The following is a 23,477-nucleotide window of genomic DNA, read 5'->3' on the forward strand; positions in this document are numbered from 1 at the left end:
ACTTACAATCCAGAATGTGAAGTTGGCCTGACTTCGAATGAGAGTTGTAGTTCTCCTTGTCTACCCTGGTGTTATTTTTGGCAGTCATTCCCCTTGTTATTACAAACATTTTATTATTGTCATCACAATCCGTTGGTATCATTTTTTTTTAGTATGTCTGAGTCTATCTTTATTCGTGACTAGCGTACCCTCGCCCGCTTCGCTAGACGATAAATTCAATGATTTGCTGAAAGAGAATAAAATTAATACGAAACAAAGCAAATTCTTTGATACAATTTCATTCGAACTTTATTGTAACACTTTTTGGTAGACAACGTTTTTGGTTTTTTCATCTTTCGCGTGAATAATGACGATGGTTTGCCAACTCGTCAGCAAGCTACATACAATTGTCCATGAGAAAAAATTGGGTATTCTAAATTAATACCGCACATTTGTAGAGACTGTCCTTGCGCCTTATTAATTCTCATAGCGAAGGCAAGGCGAATAGGGAACTGCAAACGTTTGAAATCGAATGGTAAATCCGCCGGAATCAGTGGAATTCAGGGTATCAAAATGTCTTCTCCTTTGTACTTCCATTTCAAAATTGTTGCTTCGATAACGTTACCCATTAGCTTCTTCACAGCGAGTCTGGTACCGTTGCAAAGTCGGGGCACATTACTATTGCGCAGCATAATAATCGGTGCTCCAATTTTTAATCGTAAATTAAATATGAGGTGGTAAGCCTGGCAAATCGAGTGAGTTTAAGAATTCAGTTGGATAATTTACGACCTCATCTTGATCAGTAATAGTGTCCATTGACTTATACGCAACTATGTCACCAGGTATTTGATCTAAAATAGCTGAATTTATATCATTGACGTCCTTATTTTTCCCAGCTAAAATTGCTCTTTCGCTGAGTCAATCATGGTTTTTGTAATGTTGAACTATGTTTGGAAATACACTCTGTATCAATGCCTCTTTAGACTGTGCAAAAGTGCAGAAATTGTTGGGCAATGTTATCATTCCTGTTGTTTTTGAAAAAAGGTTTTTTTTTTGGTTAAAAAGTGTTTTTTGAAGTTTTGAAAAACACTGCGCTCTAACAAATTTCTTCTCAGTTAATTGCTGAAAATTAAATATTTTGAAAAAACTATTTTTTTTTTAATTTAACGTTTTTGAGAAAATTTTGTTCTTGAAAAAATGTCAAATTTTTGTAAAAGTTTAAATTGATTTGTTAAAAAAGATTTTTTTACGCTTTGAAAAACACCCCCTCGAAAAAATTTATTCTCTATTAATAGTGGAATATGAAATGCTTTGAAAACACCTTTTTTTTTTAAATTTTATTTGGTTTTCAGAAAATTTTGTTTTGAAAAAATTTCATACCCTTGAAAAAGTTTTATTTTATTTTATTTGTTTAAAATTTTTGAAATTTTTTTTTTTGTAATTTTAGAAAAACACCTCTTCGAAGAAAGTTCTTTTATCTTTTTGAGGAAAATTTGGTTTTGAAAAAATTTCATGCTTTCGAAATTTTTTTATTTTACTTTATTTCTTCAAAATTTTTCAAAACAATTTTTTTTATAATTTTCGAGAAACACACCTTTGAAAAAATGTTTTTTATGTGTCATAGTGGTATTCCATTAACTTTTAGGATTATAGTCAAATACTTACAAATATCTACGCTTTCACAAATAGCAACAATAAACAAATTTCCTCAAAACCAAAAAATTTACTTTTTTTCTAAAAAAATTCTAAACGAACAACGTAATAAATTTAGAATTTTGTGTTCACGAAAAAACAGTATTGTTTTTATTGTATTAACTGAAAACCAAAATGTTGCAAAAAATCAAAACAAAACTAAATTATTTTTTTGTGTTCATTTGGTCCATATGTTCCATAAAAAGTTGATATGGTAAATAATATGCAGGGTCTGATACACGCAAATTTCCATTGACCATTATAGTGACAAAATTATCGATCACCAATTCCAACAGGATTTCAAAATCAGAGTTGGAATGAGTTGTTGTGTGGTGTACTTCTGAAAAAATGAGAAATAAACAAAATAAATCTAAAAATTCGAATTCTAACTTTATCTTGTGTATGTTCTTATTACCTTTGAATTTTTCCAATGAAGCACCATTCATTTTAAATTTTCCAAGAATTTTTTTTATCATTTCGCGTTTCTTTCCTTTTTCATTCGATTCCAACATTTGTTCATAGCCGAAAATATTGCTCAATTGAATTGAAACATTATTTTCATAAATACTTAGGACCTTAACTAATGCACCTTGGTACATACCTAACGCAGATATTCATCGCGACCTTGACATCGATACTATTGATGAAACAATACAAAGCGCTAGCAGAAGACACATAAATAGACTATTAACGCATACAAATCCTATGATGAGAAGACAACCAAATAAAGAAAAATCTACCCAAAGTCGGCTTAACCGTCAAACACCAACAGATCTTGCAAAATCCTTGTAATCAATTGTCAACTAATCGTATATGTCATTGTTTGTTAACCACTTGTTTTTAAATAATGTGTATATATTTCTTCTAAATGAGCTTGGGGGCATTGGCCCTTCAATATCACTCTCATTCCATCTTTTTGTAAATCAAATTACTTATTGTCTAACGACAGGTGTAATATTTTATGGAAGAAATAAAAAAAAAAAAAAAAAAATTTCATTTGAAATTTCTGTATACAATAACGAAAAATTCAAAAAAAGTTGTACACATAAAATGAATGTCGATTCGAAACTTACTTTAATCTAAGAATCGAGCAAGTTTTGTTTTGTACAATATTTTGATTTTTTCTTTTTTTTATATGAAGAGAATATTTAAAAGAAATTTTTTTTTGCTAAAAACCTTCCCCTAGTGGATCCCTATAATATGAAAAAAGAACGAATAAAATTGGCCTCGTATCGTCCCAAAAAAATGCGTACAAACGAACATCATTTCATTTTTATATATATAGAAGATAATGCATCGGCATTTGTGTTCATTTTGCCTTGCTTGTAGACCATTTCGAAATCATAGTCTGACAAATCAAGTCTAATCCTTGTCATCTTGGACGAAGGATTTTTGTGTGAAAATAAGGAGATAAGAGGTCTGTGGTCCGTTACCACAGTGAATTTTCTACCCATTAGGTATGGACGGAAGAAGTTTATTCCCCAGTGAATCGCGAGTAGTTCTTTTTCTATGACCGATTTATTTATATCATGTTTTACTAAAGTTTTGCTTGCATATGATATAGGCAAATCTTTTCCTATTTCTCCTTGACTAAGTACTGCACCGAGTGCGAAATTAAATGCGTCTGTTGTGAGCACAAATGGTTGCTCGAAATTTGGATATTGTAAGATAGGTGGATTGATTAGTTTTCTTTTTAGTGATTCGAATGCTTTCTGACATTCGTCAGTCCAATCAAATACTTGTCCCTTCTTTACAAGATTATTTAGGCACTTGGTTATTTGAGCAAAATTGTGTACAAAACGTCTATAATAATTGCAAAAAGCTACAAATCTCCTAACCTCGTCACTACTTTTGGGTACGGGGTATTTTTTTATCACTTAAAATTTTGATGGGTCTGTTTTTATGCCATTTTGCGTGATCAGATGTCCTAGGTACACGACTTCGGATTTTAAAAATACGCATTTTTTCGCATTTAGTTTTAAGTTATATTTTCGTAGTCTTTCAAAAACTGCAATTAAATTACTGTTGTGGTGTTTTAGACTACAGCCAAACACTATAATATCGTCTACGTATAAAAATGCATTGCTATCTAAACCACTCAAAGCTATTGTGAGCATTCTTTGAAAGCTATTGCTAGATATTTTGAGTCCAAATGGTAAGCGTTTAAATTGGTAATGACCTTGTCTTGTGGAGAATGCAGTCAGGTGTCTTGAGTGTTTGTCTAGCGTTATCTGGTGAAATGAGCTTGTCATGTCGAGCGTTGAAAAATATTTTGCGCGACCCAGTTTGTCTAGTACGTCTTCTATTCTTGTCAACGGAAATTTATCATTAATAATCTTTTTGTTTAGTTGTCTATAGTCTACTACAAGCCTCCATTTCTTTTTGTCTCCGCTACTTTTCTTTGGTACAATCAAAAGAGGTGAATTATAGGCGCTCACTGATGGTGATTTTTTTTTTTTTTTTTTTTTTTTTTTTAACGCCACTGTGCATTTTATTAAAGTTAATACAAATTCTACACTTTTTTTTCACTAAGGTGCACGAATATTCAATTTAATGTTTATTTAACTGAATGCAAAAAGTCACATTTGTTCTTATGCCGGTTTTGCGCTTAAATATTTGTCAATGATAAAAATTTTAAATTAAATGTTAATATATTTAAATGCATTAGCGAAAAATCTCTATTCAACAATATTTATCATAGCATGTGTGAACAATTTGGTGCGCGTCGTTAATAATATTGAGAATTATTTCACTTTAATTAGCCGCCTAATCACATAAAAATAGTTAATTGCTACCTAATAACAACTTCATACTTTTAATTACATTATTTTATGCATTAATCAGCAAATAATCAGCCATAAACAAAATTGGGATATTCACAATCCAAAATATATATATATGTATATATAATTATATAAAGTACAATGTATGCTGTATGATAGTTAGTTTTTCAATCATTAGTTTATCGCAAGAAGTGGCATTTTTTATTTTAAATTACTTTAGGTTTTTAGTTACTGTTGTTTTGAACTTCGCATGTAGCGCACTGCGCATTTATACAGCCTTGTAGACTCTGACGGACTTCACGTCGTTGGGGGTGAGAGTAGTCACTAGGAGTCAGTGAATTCACGAATAATGGTCGGTGGTTTGTCACCCTTCTGTTCTTGCACCAATTTGTTGCCATCCAGAGTGAAGACGCTCTTCACTTTGCGACCATCAAGTGTCTCTTCATCGAATTCCTCGCCCAGCTTGAAGTTGACCGTAGTTGTCTTAAAGGTTGAGGTAGTGGTGAAAGAGTAATTATCACCATCCTTCTTCAGTTCAACGGTGGGGCTGACACTGTTACCCATTTTGCGTAGAACCATACCGACACCCAATTCCTTCATGTATTCGTCGAAGTTTTCACTCTTTTCTATTTAATTTGTATTTCTTTCCTTCCCAGACAGCCATTTTTACTAATGATTTATTTAGCGTTTACTTTAAAATTGAAAATAGACTTTTTCAAATATGTTCAAAAAGGTATTTCAAAATTTAAGGATCGACCGCAGGATCGCCATGAAAAGTACTTTTCTTCGGGGAAGAGCTTTAGAGCAAACCTGCCGACTAAAGGTTCACCACGAGAAGTCTTTACTATCCGGGAAGGCTTTAGAGCAAACCTGCCGACTAAAGATTCCTTTTAAATAAAAGATTTCTTTTTATTTAGTTAGGGCAAATGACTGCCTTCCAACTACCAGACTGCTACTAAGACTGAATTGCCCGCCTTCTGATAGAATGGCTTTATTTTATACTTTCTTTTTGCCTTGTCATCAATAAAATATATAATTACAACCAAACATAGTTACAAGTAGAAATCAATAACAAAATTATAAATTCATAAAAATACTATACAATAAAATTTTGCTTAGGTTGACTTAAATTTTGCTTAGCCAGACTTACTTCACAGTAAGCTATGGTTTTGCTTTGGAGTGAATGTATTTGGTGTGTGCCATGTGTTTACTTATGTTTCGGGTTTCAAAAAAAAAGGAAAAGAATTATGTCATTGAAATTAAAGAGTAGAGTAAATTGAAATGAAAAAAAGGAAAAGAACTATTGTATGTCATTGAAATTAAAGAGTAGAGTAAATTGAAATGGTTAACATAATTTAAGTTTGAGTTCATTTACCTATTAAAAATATATTTAAAGAATTCGAAAGAAGTTTGAAAGTGAAGTGAGGGTACTCTACACCCCTATGGTTAAGATTGAAAATTACTGTGCTAAAAAAATTTGGTTAAATTTTGCAAGTTCAGTAGTTTTCAATAAAAATAATTTTATGACTTTAAAAGTTTCCTAGTATATTTAAATTTATTTTTAATTGTACGTTTTATAGTAAATTTTTCTTTAATTTGTTTAATATGATAATATTTTAGGTGATTTTGTATTTCTTAAGGGTATTATTATGATATTCCTTAAGCTTATTGTTAATTTGTAATACAGAATTGACTCCTTTACGCTCCACTATGAGATAAGGGCCATGATATGGACTTTGCTGTTTTCTTCTACTTTCTAGTTTTACAAATACCCAGTCACCTACTTTTAATTCTGATGTGTTACTGCTCTTGTCATATAGTTCTTTTCTCTTTTGTTTTGTTAGTTTTATCAGCTCTTGTGCCCTAAGAAGTGACTCTTTTAGTCTAAGTTTCATCTCATTTGCGTAATTGTTTAAGTTATATACTGGTTGATTGTCCTCGATTATGTCAGTTGGTAAGCGTGGAAGTTTTCCGTATATTAACTCGTACGGTGAAAATTCCGTCTCTATGTTCGGTGTGGTATTAAAAGCAAATGCAAAATAAGGTAGCCATTGGTCCCATTCGTGATTTTCTACGAAGTGTAACAGAAATTCATTTAGGACTCTGTGACTCCTTTCAACTGTTATTGTCTGATGGTGATAGGGTGCTGAAAAGGTCTGCTTTATATTTAGTATTTCGCATATATTTTTCATTAATTCATTTGCAAACTCTGTACCTCGATCAGATTTTAATGTATTAAAAAGTCCGTATTTTAGTATTACCTGTTCTACTAGTGTCTTTGCGATAGATATTGCTTCTTTAGTTTTCATTGGGAATAAGATTACGTATTTTGTCAGTTCGCATTGTACCGTTAAAATATATCGGAAACCATTTGATATAATCAATGGTCCTACTGTATCTATGCTTAAATTTTCAAAGCTTGTACTAGGTGTGTCCGTTATTGTAATTTTTTCTTTTATGTACTTTGTCTGTTTGTTTCGAGTACATACTTTACAACTGTTTATATATTGTTTTATTATTTTTCTCATGTTCTTCCATATGTATTTTTGTTTTAATTTTAAGATAGTTTTTCTTATACCCAGGTGTCCTCCTAGTGCTGAATTGTGATACTCAAAGATTAGACTTTTTATAATTTCTTCGTCATTAATTTGTTTTGGGGCTTTATATAAAATTATTTTTAAGGGTCTTAAATTTTGTTCTAATCTTTCAGTTTGCAACTTGTTGAATGCTTTCTTAAAATTTTCAATATTCATTTCTCTTAATAAATTATCTTTTTCTAGCGCTAGCTTTTCTATATTTCTTTTAGTCGCTATTGATGATAGTTTCGCCATGATTGAAACGTATTTCAGAGGCTCCTCACTATATCGGACTATTATATCCCCATTTTTATTTATCTGTATTTCGGATCCTTTAATTTTTTCTTCGTATACGAATTTTAATCCTTTTATATTTCTTATATCGGCTGTGGACTTACAATCCAGAATGTGAAGTTGGCCTGACTTCGAATGAGAGTTGTAGTTCTCCTTGTCTACCCTGGTGTTATTTTTGGCAGTCATTCCCCTTGTTATTACAAACATTTTATTATTGTCATCACAATCCGTTGGTATCATTTTTTTTTAGTATGTCTGAGTCTATCTTTATTCGTGACTAGCGTACCCTCGCCCGCTTCGCTAGACGATAAATTCAATGATTTGCTGAAAGAGAATAAAATTAATACGAAACAAAGCAAATTCTTTGATACAATTTCATTCGAACTTTATTGTAACACTTTTTGGTAGACAACGTTTTTGGTTTTTTCATCTTTCGCGTGAATAATGACGATGGTTTGCCAACTCGTCCGCAAGCTACATACAATTGTCCATGAGAAAAAATTGGGTATTCTAAATTAATACCGCACATTTGTAGAGACTGTCCTTGCGCCTTATTAATTCTCATAGCGAAGGCAAGGCGAATAGGGAACTGCAAACGTTTGAAATCGAATGGTAAATCCGCCGGAATCAGTGGAATTCAGGGTATCAAAATGTCTTCTCCTTTGTACTTCCCTTTCAAAATTGTTGCTTCGATAACGTTACCCATTAGCTTCTTCACAGCGAGTCTGGTACCGTTGCAAAGTCGGGGCACATTACTATTGCGCAGCATAATAATCGGTGCTCCAATTTTTAATCGTAAATTAAATATGAGGTGGTAAGCCTGGCAAATCGAGTGAGTTTAAGAATTCAGTTGGATAATTTACGACCTCATCTTGATCAGTAATAGTGTCCATTGACTTATACGCAACTATGTCACCAGGTATTTGATCTAAAATAGCTGAATTTATATCATTGACGTCCTTATTTTTCCCAGCTAAAATTGCTCTTTCGCTGAGTCAATCATGGTTTTTGTAATGTTGAACTATGTTTGGAAATACACTCTGTATCAATGCCTCTTTAGACTGTGCAAAAGTGCAGAAATTGTTGGGCAATGTTATCATTCCTGTTGTTTTTGAAAAAAGGTTTTTTTTTTGGTTAAAAAGTGTTTTTTGAAGTTTTGAAAAACACTTCGCTCTAACAAATTTCTTCTCAGTTAATTGCTGAAAATTAAATATTTTGAAAAAACTATTTTTTTTTTAATTTAACGTTTTTGAGAAAATTTTGTTCTTGAAAAAATGTCAAATTTTTGTAAAAGTTTAAATTGATTTGTTAAAAAAGATTTTTTTACGCTTTGAAAAACACCCCCTCGAAAAAATGTATTCTCTATTAATAGTGGAATATGAAATGCTTTGAAAACACCTTTTTTTTTTTAATTTTATTTGGTTTTCAGAAAATTTTGTTTTGAAAAAATTTCATACCCTTGAAAAAGTTTTATTTTATTTTATTTGTTTAAAATTTTTGAAATTTTTTTTTTTGTAATTTTAGAAAAACACCTCTTCGAAGAAAGTTCTTTTATCTTTTTGAGGAAAATTTGGTTTTGAAAAAATTTCATGCTTTCGAAATTTTTTTATTTTACTTTATTTCTTCAAAATTTTTCAAAACAATTTTTTTTATAATTTTCGAGAAACACACCTTTGAAAAAATGTTTTTTATGTGTCATAGTGGTATTCCATTAACTTTTAGGATTATAGTCAAATACTTACAAATATCTACGCTTTCACAAATAGCAACAATAAACAAATTTCCTCAAAACCAAAAAATTTACTTTTTTTCTAAAAAAATTCTAAACGAACAACGTAATAAATTTAGAATTTTGTGTTCACGAAAAAACAGTATTGTTTTTATTGTATTAACTGAAAACCAAAATGTTGCAAAAAATCAAAACAAAACTAAATTATTTTTTTGTGTTCATTTGGTCCATATGTTCCATAAAAAGTTGATATGGTAAATAATATGCAGGGTCTGATACACGCAAATTTCCATTGACCATTATAGTGACAAAATTATCGATCACCAATTCCAACAGGATTTCAAAATCAGAGTTGGAATGAGTTGTTGTGTGGGGTACTTCTGAAAAAATGAGAAATAAACAAAATAAATCTAAAAATTCGAATTCTAACTTTATCTTGTGTATGTTCTTATTACCTTTGAATTTTTCCAATGAAGCACCATTCATTTTAAATTTTCCAAGAATTTTTTTTATCATTTCGCGTTTCTTTCCTTTTTCATTCGATTCCAACATTTGTTCATAGCCGAAAATATTGCTCAATTGAATTGAAACATTATTTTCATAAATACTTAGGACCTTAACTAATGCACCTTGGTACATACCTAACGCAGATATTCATCGCGACCTTGACATCGATACTATTGATGAAACAATACAAAGCGCTAGCAGAAGACACATAAATAGACTATTAACGCATACAAATCCTATGATGAGAAGACAACCAAATAAAGAAAAATCTACCCAAAGTCGGCTTAACCGTCAAACACCAACAGATCTTGCAAAATCCTTGTAATCAATTGTCAACTAATCGTATATGTCATTGTTTGTTAACCACTTGTTTTTAAATAATGTGTATATATTTCTTCTAAATGAGCTTGGGGGCATTGGCCCTTCAATATCACTCTCATTCCATCTTTTAGTAAATCAAATTACTTATTGTCTAACGACAGGTGTAATATTTTATGGAAGAAATAAAAAAAAAAAAAAAAATTTCATTCGAATCATTTGAAATTTCTGTATACAATAACGAAAAATTCAAAAAAAGTTGTACACATAAAATGAATGTCGATTCGAAACTTACTTTAATCTAAGAATCGAGCAAGTTTTGTTTTGTACAATATTTTGATTTTTTCTTTTTTTTATATGAAGAGAATATTTAAAAGAAATTTTTTTTTGCTAAAAACCTTCCCCTAGTGGATCCCTATAATATGAAAAAAGAACGAATAAAATTGGCCTCGTATCGTCCCAAAAAAATGCGTACAAACGAACATCATTTCATTTTTATATATATAGAAGATAATGCATCGGCATTTGTGTTCATTTTGCCTTGCTTGTAGACCATTTCGAAATCATAGTCTGACAAATCAAGTCTAATCCTTGTCATCTTGGACGAAGGATTTTTGTGTGAAAATAAGGAGATAAGAGGTCTGTGGTCCGTTACCACAGTGAATTTTCTACCCATTAGGTATGGACGGAAGAAGTTTATTCCCCAGTGAATCGCGAGTAGTTCTTTTTCTATGACCGATTTATTTATATCATGTTTTACTAAAGTTTTGCTTGCATATGATATAGGCAAATCTTTTCCTATTTCTCCTTGACTAAGTACTGCACCGAGTGCGAAATTAAATGCGTCTGTTGTGAGCACAAATGGTTGCTCGAAATTTGGATATTGTAAGATAGGTGGATTGATTAGTTTTCTTTTTAGTGATTCGAATGCTTTCTGACATTCGTCAGTCCAATCAAATACTTGTCCCTTCTTTACAAGATTATTTAGGCACTTGGTTATTTGAGCAAAATTGTGTACAAAACGTCTATAATAATTGCAAAAAGCTACAAATCTCCTAACCTCGTCACTACTTTTGGGTACGGGGTATTTTTTTATCACTTAAAATTTTGATGGGTCTGTTTTTATGCCATTTTGCGTGATCAGATGTCCTAGGTACACGACTTCGGATTTTAAAAATACGCATTTTTTCGCATTTAGTTTTAAGTTATATTTTCGTAGTCTTTCAAAAACTGCAATTAAATTACTGTTGTGGTGTTTTAGACTACAGCCAAACACTATAATATCGTCTACGTATAAAAATGCATTGCTATCTAAACCACTCAAAGCTATTGTGAGCATTCTTTGAAAGCTATTGCTAGATATTTTGAGTCCAAATGGTAAGCGTTTAAATTGGTAATGACCTTGTCTTGTGGAGAATGCAGTCAGGTGTCTTGAGTGTTTGTCTAGCGTTATCTGGTGAAATGAGCTTGTCATGTCGAGCGTTGAAAAATATTTTGCGCGACCCAGTTTGTCTAGTACGTCTTCTATTCTTGTCAACGGAAATTTATCATTAATAATCTTTTTGTTTAGTTGTCTATAGTCTACTACAAGCCTCCATTTCTTTTTGTCTCCGCTACTTTTCTTTGGTACAATCAAAAGAGGTGAATTATAGGCGCTCACTGATGGTGATTTTTTTTTTTTTTTTTTTTTAACGCCATTGTGCATTTTATTAAAGTTAATACAAATTCTACACTTTTTTTTCACTAAGGTGCACGAATATTCAATTTAATGTTTATTTAACTGAATGCAAAAAGTCACATTTGTTCTTATGCCGGTTTTGCGCTTAAATATTTGTCAATGATAAAAATTTTAAATTAAATGTTAATATAATATATTTAAATGCATTAGCGAAAAATCTCTATTCAACAATATTTATCATAGCATGTGTGAACAATTTGGTGCGCGTCGTTAATAATATTGAGAATTATTTCACTTTAATTAGCCGCCTAATCACATAAAAATAGTTAATTGCTACCTAATAACAACTTCATACTTTTAATTACATTATTTTATGCATTAATCAGCAAATAATCAGTCATAAACAAAATTGGGATATTCACAATCCAAAATATATATATATGTATATATAATTATATAAAGTACAATGTATGCTGTATGATAGTTAGTTTTTCAATCATTAGTTTATCGCAAGAAGTGGCATTTTTTATTTTAAATTACTTTAGCTTTTTGTTACTGTTGTTTTGAACTTGGCATGTAGCGCACTGCGCATTTATACAGCCTTGTAGACTCTGACGGACTTCACGTCGTTGGGGGTGAGAGTAGTCACTAGGAGTCAGTGAATTCACGAATAATGGTCGGTGGTTTGTCACCCTTCTGTTCTTGCACCAATTTGTTGCCATCCAGAGTGAAGACGCTCTTCACTTTGCGACCATCAAGTGTCTCTTCATCGAATTCCTCGCCCAGCTTGAAGTTGACCGTAGTTGTCTTAAAGGTTGAGGTAGTGGTGAAAGAGTAATTATCACCATCCTTCTTCAGTTCAACGGTGGGGCTGACACTGTTACCCATTTTGCGTAGAACCATACCGACACCCAATTCCTTCATGTATTCGTCGAAGTTTTCACTCTTTTCTATTTAATTTGTATTTCTTTCCTTCCCAGACAGCCATTTTTACTAATGATTTATTTAGCGTTTACTTTAAAATTGAAAATAGACTTTTTCAAATATGTTCAAAAAGGTATTTCAAAATTTAAGGATCGACCGCAGGATCGCCATGAAAAGTACTTTTCTTCGGGGAAGAGCTTTAGAGCAAACCTGCCGACTAAAGGTTCACCACGAGAAGTCTTTACTATCCGGGAAGGCTTTAGAGCAAACCTGCCGACTAAAGATTCCTTTTAAATAAAAGATTTCTTTTTATTTAGTTAGGGCAAATGACTGCCTTCCAACTACCAGACTGCTACTAAGACTGAATTGCCCGCCTTCTGATAGAATGGCTTTATTTTATACTTTCTTTTTGCCTTGTCATCAATAAAATATATAATTACAACCAAACATAGTTACAAGTAGAAATCAATAACAAAATTATAAATTCATAAAAATACTATACAATAAAATTTTGCTTAGGTTGACTTAAATTTTGCTTAGCCAGACTTACTTCACAGTAAGCTATGGTTTTGCTTTGGAGTGAATGTATTTGGTGTGTGCCATGTGTTTACTTATGTTTCGGGTTTCAAAAAAAAAGGAAAAGAATTATGTCATTGAAATTAAAGAGTAGAGTAAATTGAAATGAAAAAAAGGAAAAGAACTATTGTATGTCATTGAAATTAAAGAGTAGAGTAAATTGAAATGGTTAACATAATTTAAGTTTGAGTTCATTTACCTATTAAAAATATATTTAAAGAATTCGAAAGAAGTTTGAAAGTGAAGTGAGGGTACTCTACACCCCTATGGTTAAGATTGAAAATTACTGTGCTAAAAAAATTTGGTTAAATTTTGCAAGTTCAGTAGTTTTCAATAAAAATAATTTTATGACTTTAAAAGTTTCTTAGTATATTTAAATTTATTTTTAATTGTACGTTTTATAGTAAATTTTTCTTTAATTTGTTTAATATGATAATATTTTAGGTGATTTTGTATTTCTTAAGGGTATTATTATGATATTCCTTAAGCTTATTGTTAATTTGTAATACAGAATTGACTCCTTTACGCTCCACTATGAGATAAGGGCCATGATATGGACTTTGCTGTTTTCTTCTACTTTCTAGTTTTACAAATACCCAGTCACCTACTTTTAATTCTGATGTGTTACTGCTCTTGTCATATAGTTCTTTTCTCTTTTGTTTTGTTAGTTTTATCAGCTCTTGTGCCCTAAGAAGTGACTCTTTTAGTCTAAGTTTCATCTCATTTGCGTAATTGTTTAAGTTATATACTGGTTGATTGTCCTCGATTATGTCAGTTGGTAAGCGTGGAAGTTTTCCGTATATTAACTCGTACGGTGAAAATTCCGTCTCTATGTTCGGTGTGGTATTAAAAGCAAATGCAAAATAAGGTAGCCAATGGTCCCATTCGTGATTTTCTACGAAGTGTAACAGAAATTCATTTAGGACTCTGTTATTGTCTGATGGTGATAGGGTGCTGAAAAGGTCTGCTTTATATTTAGTATTTCGCATATATTTTTCATTAATTCATTTGCAAACTCTGTACCTCGATCAGATTTTAATGTATTAAAAAGTCCGTATTTTAGTATTACCTGTTCTACTAGTGTCTTTGCGATAGATATTGCTTCTTTAGTTTTCATTGGGAATAAGATTACGTATTTTGTCAGTTCGCATTGTACCGTTAAAATATATCGGAAACCATTTGATATAATCAATGGTCCTACTGTATCTATGCTTAAATTTTCAAAGCTTGTACTAGGTGTGTCCGTTATTGTAATTTTTTCTTTTATGTACTTTGTCTGTTTGTTTCGAGTACATACTTTACAACTGTTTATATATTGTTTTATTATTTTTCTCATGTTCTTCCATATGTATTTTTGTTTTAATTTTAAGATAGTTTTTCTTATACCCAGGTGTCCTCCTAGTGCTGAATTGTGATACTCAAAGATTAGACTTTTTATAATTTCTTCGTCATTAATTTGTTTTGGGGCTTTATATAAAATTATTTTTAAGGGTCTTAAATTTTGTTCTAATCTTTCAGTTTGCAACTTGTTGAATGCTTTCTTAAAATTTTCAATATTCATTTCTCTTAATAAATTATCTTTTTCTAGCGCTAGCTTTTCTATATTTCTTTTAGTCGCTATTGATGATAGTTTCGCCATGATTGAAACGTATTTCAGAGGCTCCTCACTATATCGGACTATTATGTCCCCATTTTTATTTATCTGTATTTCGGATCCTTTAATTTTTTCTTCGTATACGAATTTTAATCCTTTTATATTTCTTATATCGGCTGTGGACTTACAATCCAGAATGTGAAGTTGGCCTGACTTCGAATGAGAGTTGTAGTTCTCCTTGTCTACCCTGGTGTTATTTTTGGCAGACATTCCCCTTGTTATTACAAACATTTTATTATTGTCATCACAATCCGTTGGTATCATTTTTTTTTAGTATGTCTGAGTCTATCTTTATTCGTGACTAGCGTACCCTCGCCCGCTTCGCTAGACGATAAATTCAATGATTTGCTGAAAGAGAATAAAATTAATACGAAACAAAGCAAATTCTTTGATACAATTTCATTCGAACTTTATTGTAACACTTTTTGGTAGACAACGTTTTTGGTTTTTTCATCTTTCGCGTGAATAATGACGATGGTTTGCCAACTCGTCCGCAAGCTACATACAATTGTCCATGAGAAAAAATTGGGTATTCTAAATTAATACCGCACATTTGTAGAGACTGTCCTTGCGCCTTATTAATTCTCATAGCGAAGGCAAGGCGAATAGGGAACTGCAAACGTTTGAAATCGAATGGTAAATCCGCCGGAATCAGTGGAATTCAGGGTATCAAAATGTCTTCTCCTTTGTACTTCCCTTTCAAAATTGTTGCTTCGATAACGTTACCCATTAGCTTCTTCACAGCGAGTCTGGTACCGTTGCAAAGTCGGGGCACATTACTATTGCGCAGCATAATAATCGGTGCTCCAATTTTTAATCGTAAATTAAATATGAGGTGGTAAGCCTGGCAAATCGAGTGAGTTTAAGAATTCAGTTGGATAATTTACGACCTCATCTTGATCAGTAATAGTGTCCATTGACTTATACGCAACTATGTCACCAGGTATTTGATCTAAAATAGCTGAATTTATATCATTGACGTCCTTATTTTTCCCAGCTAAAATTGCTCTTTCGCTGAGTCAATCATGGTTTTTGTAATGTTGAACTATGTTTGGAAATACACTCTGTATCAATGCCTCTTTAGACTGTGCAAAAGTGCAGAAATTGTTAGGCAATGTTATCATTCCTGTTGTTTTTGAAAAAAGGTTTTTTTTTTGGTTAAAAAGTGTTTTTTGAAGTTTTGAAAAACACTTCGCTCTAACAAATTTCTTCTCAGTTAATTGCTGAAAATTAAATATTTTGAAAAAACTATTTTTTTTTTAATTTAACGTTTTTGAGAAAATTTTGTTCTTGAAAAAATGTCAAATTTTTGTAAAAGTTTAAATTGATTTGTTAAAAAAGATTTTTTTACGCTTTGAAAAACACCCCCTCGAAAAAATGTATTCTCTATTAATAGTGGAATATGAAATGCTTTGGAAACACCTTTTTTTTTAATTTTATTTGGTTTTCAGAAAATTTTGTTTTGAAAAAATTTCATACCCTTGAAAAAGTTTTATTTTATTTTATTTGTTTAAAATTTTTGAAATTTTTTTTTTTGTAATTTTAGAAAAACACCTCTTCGAAGAAAGTTCTTTTATCTTTTTGAGGAAAATTTGGTTTTGAAAAAATTTCATGCTTTCGAAATTTTTTTATTTTACTTTATTTCTTCAAAATTTTTCAAAACAATTTTTTTTATAATTTTCGAGAAACACACCTTTGAAAAAATGTTTTTTATGTGTCATAGTGGTATTCCATTAACTTTTAGGATTATATATTAGTCAAATACAAATATCTACGCTTTCACAAATAGCAACAATAAACAAATTTCCTCAAAACCAAAAAATTTACTTTTTTTCTAAAAAAATTCTAAACGAACAACGTAATAAATTTAGAATTTTGTGTTCACGAAAAAACAGTATTGTTTTTATTGTATTAACTGAAAACCAAAATGTTGCAAAAAATCAAAACAAAACTAAATTATTTTTTTGTGTTCATTTGGTCCATATGTTCCATAAAAAGTTGATATGGTAAATAATATGCAGGGTCTGATACACGCAAATTTCCATTGACCATTATAGTGACAAAATTATCGATCACCAATTCCAACAGGATTTCAAAATCAGAGTTGGAATGAGTTGTTGGGTGGTGTACTTCTGAAAAAATGAGAAATAAACAAAATAAATCTAAAAATTCGAATTCTAACTTTATCTTGTGTATGTTCTTATTACCTTTGAATTTTTCCAATGAAGCACCATTCATTTTAAATTTTCCAAGAATTTTTTTTATCATTTCGCGTTTCTTTCCTTTTTCATTCGATTCCAACATTTGTTCATAGCCGAAAATATTGCTCAATTGAATTGAAACATTATTTTCATAAATACTTAGGACCTTAACTAATGCACCTTGGTACATACCTAACGCAGATATTCATCGCGACCTTGACATCGATACTATTGATGAAACAATACAAAGCGCTAGCAGAAGACACATAAATAGACTATTAACGCATACAAATCCTATGATGAGAAGACAACCAAATAAAGAAAAATCTACCCAAAGTCGGCTTAACCGTCAAACACCAACAGATCTTGCAAAATCCTTGTAATCAATTGTCAACTAATCGTATATGTCATTGTTTGTTAACCACTTGTTTTTAAATAATGTGTATATATTTCTTCTAAATGAGCTTGGGGGCATTGGCCCTTCAATATCACTCTCATTCCATCTTTTAGTAAATCAAATTACTTATTGTCTAACGACAGGTGTAATATTTTATGGAAGAAATAAAAAAAAAAAAAAAATTTTCATTCGAATCATTTGAAATTTCTGTATACAATAACGAAAAATTCAAAAAAAGTTGTACACATAAAATGAATGTCGATTCGAAACTTACTTTAATCTAAGAATCGAGCAAGTTTTGTTTTGTACAATATTTTGATTTTTTCTTTTTTTTATATGAAGAAAATATTTAAAAGAAATTTTTTTTTGCTAAAAACCTTCCCCTAGTGGATCCCTATAATATGAAAAAAGAACGAATAAAATTGGCCTCGTATCGGCCCAAAAAAATGCGTACAAACGAACATCATTTCATTTTTATATATATAGAAGATAATGCATCGGCATTTGTGTTCATTTTGCCTTGCTTGTAGACCATTTCGAAATCATAGTCTGACAAATCAAGTCTAATCCTTGTCATCTTGGACGAAGGATTTTTGTGTGAAAATAAGGAGATAAGAGGTCTGTGGTCCGTTACCACGGTGAATTTTCTACCCATTAGGTATGGACGGAAGAAGTTTATTCCCCAGTGAATCGCGAGTAGTTCTTTTTCTATGACCGATTTATTTATATCATGTTTTACTAAAGTTTTGCTTGCATATGATATAGGCAAATCTTTTCCTATTTCTCCTTGACTAAGTACTGCACCGAGTGCGAAATTAAATGCGTCTGTTGTGAGCACAAATGGTTGCTCGAAATTTGGATATTGTAAGATAGGTGGATTGATTAGTTTTCTTTTTAGTGATTCGAATGCTTTCTGACATTCGTCAGTCCAATCAAATACTTGTCCCTTCTTTACAAGATTATTTAGGCACTTGGTTATTTGAGCAAAATTGTGTACAAAACGTCTATAATAATTGCAAAAAGCTACAAATCTCCTAACCTCGTCACTACTTTTGGGTACGGGGTATTTTTTTATCACTTAAAATTTTGATGGGTCTGTTTTTATGCCATTTTGCGTGATCAGATGTCCTAGGTACACGACTTCGGATTTTAAAAATACGCATTTTTTCGCATTTAGTTTTAAGTTATATTTTCGTAGTCTTTCAAAAACTGCAATTAAATTACTGTTGTGGTGTTTTAGACTACAGCCAAACACTATAATATCGTCTACGTATAAAAATGCATTGCTATCTAAACCACTCAAAGCTATTGTGAGCATTCTTTGAAAGCTATTGCTAGATATTTTGAGTCCAAATGGTAAGCGTTTAAATTGGTAATGACCTTGTCTTGTGGAGAATGCAGTCAGGTGTCTTGAGTGTTTGTCTAGCGTTATCTGGTGAAATGAGCTTGTCATGTCGAGCGTTGAAAAATATTTTGCGCGACCCAGTTTGTCTAGTACGTCTTCTATTCTTGTCAACGGAAATTTATCATTAATAATCTTTTTGTTTAGTTGTCTATAGTCTACTACAAGCCTCCATTTCTTTTTGTCTCCGCTACTTTTCTTTGGTACAATCAAAAGAGGTGAATTATAGGCGCTCACTGATGGTGATTTTTTTTTTTTTTTTTTTTTTAACGCCATTGTGCATTTTATTAAAGTTAATACAAATTCTACACTTTTTTTTCACTAAGGTGCACGAATATTCAATTTAATGTTTATTTAACTGAATGCAAAAAGTCACATTTGTTCTTATGCCGGTTTTGCGCTTAAATATTTGTCAATGATAAAAATTTTAAATTAAATGTTAATATAATATATTTAAATGCATTAGCGAAAAATCTCTATTCAACAATATTTATCATAGCATGTGTGAACAATTTGGTGCGCGTCGTTAATAATATTGAGAATTATTTCACTTTAATTAGCCGCCTAATCACATAAAAATAGTTAATTGCTACCTAATAACAACTTCATACTTTTAATTACATTATTTTATGCATTAATCAGCAAATAATCAGTCATAAACAAAATTGGGATATTCACAATCCAAAATATATATATATGTATATATAATTATATAAAGTACAATGTATGCTGTATGATAGTTAGTTTTTCAATCATTAGTTTATCGCAAGAAGTGGCATTTTTTATTTTAAATTACTTTAGCTTTTTGTTACTGTTGTTTTGAACTTGGCATGTAGCGCACTGCGCATTTATACAGCCTTGTAGACTCTGACGGACTTCACGTCGTTGGGGGTGAGAGTAGTCACTAGGAGTCAGTGAATTCACGAATAATGGTCGGTGGTTTGTCACCCTTCTGTTCTTGCACCAATTTGTTGCCATCCAGAGTGAAAACGCTCTTCACTTTGCGACCATCAAGTGTCTCTTCATCGAATTCCTCGCCCAGCTTGAAGTTGACCGTAGTTGTCTTAAAGGTTGAGGTAGTGGTGAAAGAGTAATTATCACCATCCTTCTTCAGTTCAACGGTGGGGCTGACACTGTTACCCATTTTGCGTAGAACCATACCGACACCCAATTCCTGTATTCGTCGAAGTTTTCACTCTTTTCTATTTAATTTGTATTTCTTTCCTTCCCAGACAGCCATTTTTACTAATGATTTATTTAGCGTTTACTTTAAAATTGAAAATAGACTTTTTCAAATATGTTCAAAAAGGTATTTCAAAATTTAAGGATCGACCGCAGGATCGCCATGAAAAGTACTTTTCTTCGGGGAAGAGCTTTAGAGCAAACCTGCCGACTAAAGGTTCACCACGAGAAGTCTTTACTATCCGGGAAGAGCTTTAGAGCAAACCTGCCGACTAAAGATTCCTTTTAAATAAAAGATTTCTTTTTATTTAGTTAGGGCAAATGACTGCCTTCCAACTACCAGACTGCTACTAAGACTGAATTGCCCGCCTTCTGATAGAATGGCTTTATTTTATACTTTCTTTTTGCCTTGTCATCAATAAAATATATAATTACAACCAAACATAGTTACAAGTAGAAATCAATAACAAAATTATAAATTCATAAAAATACTATACAATAAAATTTTGCTTAGGTTGACTTAAATTTTGCTTAGCCAGACTTACTTCACAGTAAGCTATGGTTTTGCTTTGGAGTGAATGTATTTGGTGTGTGCCATGTGTTTACTTATGTTTCGGGTTTCAAAAAAAAAGGAAAAGAATTATGTCATTGAAATTAAAGAGTAGAGTAAATTGAAATGAAAAAAAGGAAAAGAATTATTGTATGTCATTGAAATTAAAGAGTAGAGTAAATTGAAATGGTTAACATAATTTAAGTTTGAGTTCATTTACCTATTAAAAATATATTTAAAGAATTCGAAAGAAGTTTGAAAGTGAAGTGAGGGTACTCTACACCCCTATGGTTAAGATTGAAAATTACTGTGCTAAAAAAATTTGGTTAAATTTTGCAAGTTCAGTAGTTTTCAATAAAAATAATTTTATGACTTTAAAAGTTTCTTAGTATATTTAAATTTATTTTTAATTGTACGTTTTATAGTAAATTTTTCTTTAATTTGTTTAATATGATAATATTTTAGGTGATTTTGTATTTCTTAAGGGTATTATTATGATATTCCTTAAGCTTATTGTTAATTTGTAATACAGAATTGACTCCTTTACGCTCCACTATGAGATAAGGGCCATGATATGGACTTTGCTGTTTTCTTCTACTTTCTAGTTTTACAAATACCCAGTCACCTACTTTTAATTCTGATGTGTTACTGCTCTTGTCATATAGTTCTTTTCTCTTTTGTTTTGTTAGTTTTATCAGCTCTTGTGCCCTAAGAAGTGACTCTTTTAGTCTAAGTTTCATCTCATTTGCGTAATTGTTTAAGTTATATACTGGTTGATTGTCCTCGATTATGTCAGTTGGTAAGCGTGGAAGTTTTCCGTATATTAACTCGTACGGTGAAAATTCCGTCTCTATGTTCGGTGTGGTATTAAAAGCAAATGCAAAATAAGGTAGCCATTGGTCCCATTCGTGATTTTCTACGAAGTGTAACAGAAATTCATTTAGGACTCTGTGACTCCTTTCAACTGTTATTGTCTGATGGTGATAGGGTGCTGAAAAGGTCTGCTTTATATTTAGTATTTCGCATATATTTTTCATTAATTCATTTGCAAACTCTGTACCTCGATCAGATTTTAATGTATTAAAAAGTCCGTATTTTAGTATTACCTGTTCTACTAGTGTCTTTGCGATAGATATTGCTTCTTTAGTTTTCATTGGGAATAAGATTACGTATTTTGTCAGTTCGCATTGTACCGTTAAAATATATCGGAAACCATTTGATATAATCAATGGTCCTACTGTATCTATGCTTAGATTTTCAAAGCTTGTACTAGGTGTGTCCGTTATTGTAATTTTTTCTTTTATGTACTTTGTCTGTTTGTTTCGAGTACATACTTTACAACTGTTTATATATTGTTTTATTATTTTTCTCATGTTCTTCCATATGTATTTTTGTTTTAATTTTAAGATAGTTTTTCTTATACCCAGGTGTCCTCCTAGTGCTGAATTGTGATACTCAAAGATTAGACTTTTTATAATTTCTTCGTCATTAATTTGTTTTGGGGCTTTATATAAAATTATTTTTAAGGGTCTTAAATTTTGTTCTAATCTTTCAGTTTGCAACTTGTTGAATGCTTTCTTAAAATTTTCAATATTCATTTCTCTTAATAAATTATCTTTTTCTAGCGCTAGCTTTTCTATATTTCTTTTAGTCGCTATTGATGATAGTTTCGCCATGATTGAAACGTATTTCAGAGGCTCCTCACTATATCGGACTATTATATCCCCATTTTTATTTATCTGTATTTCGGATCCTTTAATTTTTTCTTCGTATACGAATTTTAATCCTTTTATATTTCTTATATCGGCTGTGGACTTACAATCCAGAATGTGAAGTTGGCCTGACTTCGAATGAGAGTTGTAGTTCTCCTTGTCTATCCTGGTGTTATTTTTGGCAGACATTCCCCTTGTTATTACAAACATTTTATTATTGTCATCACAATCCGTTGGTATCATTTTTTTTTAGTATGTCTGAGTCTATCTTTATTCGTGACTAGCGTACCCTCGCCCGCTTCGCTAGACGATAAATTCAATGATTTGCTGAAAGAGAATAAAATTAATACGAAACAAAGCAAATTCTTTGATACAATTTCATTCGAACTTTATTGTAACACTTTTTGGTAGACAACGTTTTTGGTTTTTTCATCTTTCGCGTGAATAATGACGATGGTTTGCCAACTCGTCAGCAAGCTACATACAATTGTCCATGAGAAAAAATTGGGTATTCTAAATTAATACCGCACATTTGTAGAGACTGTCCTTGCGCCTTATTAATTCTCATAGCGAAGGCAAGGCGAATAGGGAACTGCAAACGTTTGAAATCGAATGGTAAATCCGCCGGAATCAGTGGAATTCAGGGTATCAAAATGTCTTCTCCTTTGTACTTCCCTTTCAAAATTGTTGCTTCGATAACGTTACCCATTAGCTTCTTCACAGCGAGTCTGGTACCGTTGCAAAGTCGGGGCACATTACTATTGCGCAGCATAATAATCGGTGCTCCAATTTTTAATCGTAAATTAAATATGAGGTGGTAAGCCTGGCAAATCGAGTGAGTTTAAGAATTCAGTTGGATAATTTACGACCTCATCTTGATCAGTAATAGTGTCCATTGACTTATACGCAACTATGTCACCAGGTATTTGATCTAAAATAGCTGAATTTATATCATTGACGTCCTTATTTTTCCCAGCTAAAATTGCTCTTTCGCTGAGTCAATCATGGTTTTTGTAATGTTGAACTATGTTTGGAAATACACTCTGTATCAATGCCTCTTTAGACTGTGCAAAAGTGCAGAAATTGTTAGGCAATGTTATCATTCCTGTTGTTTTTGAAAAAAGGTTTTTTTTTTGGTTAAAAAGTGTTTTTTTAAGTTTTGAAAAACACTTCGCTCTAACAAATTTCTTCTCAGTTAATTGCTGAAAATTAAATATTTTGAAAAAACAATTTTTTTTTTTTAATTTAACGTTTTTGAGAAAATTTTGTTCTTGAAAAAATGTCAAATTTTTGTAAAAGTTTAAATTGATTTGTTAAAAAAGA

General features: G+C 31.3%; 2 protein-coding genes and 1 pseudogene across 2 annotated transcripts; all 3 read right to left on the minus strand.

Moving 5' to 3' along the window:
- Positions 1-4,656: 4,656 nt before the first annotated feature.
- Positions 4,657-5,118, minus strand: LOC128869265 (probable fatty acid-binding protein; annotated as a pseudogene).
- Positions 5,119-12,189: 7,071 nt separating this feature from the next.
- On the minus strand, positions 12,190-12,531 carry LOC128869543 (probable fatty acid-binding protein). The gene has a single exon (XM_054112110.1). It carries the CDS (start codon positions 12,478-12,480, stop codon positions 12,205-12,207), a length of 276 nt encoding a protein of 91 aa, XP_053968085.1. The 5' UTR covers positions 12,481-12,531; the 3' UTR covers positions 12,190-12,204.
- A 6,604-nt stretch (positions 12,532-19,135) lies between these two features.
- LOC128869544 (probable fatty acid-binding protein) lies at positions 19,136-19,986 on the minus strand. Its single transcript, XM_054112111.1, has one exon. It carries the CDS (start codon positions 19,867-19,869, stop codon positions 19,615-19,617), a length of 255 nt encoding a protein of 84 aa, XP_053968086.1. The 5' UTR covers positions 19,870-19,986; the 3' UTR covers positions 19,136-19,614.
- Positions 19,987-23,477: the final 3,491 nt, after the last annotated feature.

Source organism: Anastrepha ludens, chromosome X (assembly GCF_028408465.1).
Source record: "Anastrepha ludens isolate Willacy chromosome X, idAnaLude1.1, whole genome shotgun sequence".
NCBI lineage: Eukaryota > Metazoa > Arthropoda > Insecta > Diptera > Tephritidae > Anastrepha > Anastrepha ludens.

What these genes read in the sequence shown, in the direction of transcription:
- LOC128869543 (XM_054112110.1), bottom strand. Translation starts at nt 12,480, where the DNA reads ATGAAGGAATTGGGTGTCGGTATGGTTCTACGCAAAATGGGTAACAGT.
- LOC128869544 (XM_054112111.1), bottom strand. Translation starts at nt 19,869, where the DNA reads ATGGTTCTACGCAAAATGGGTAACAGTGTCAGCCCCACCGTTGAACTG.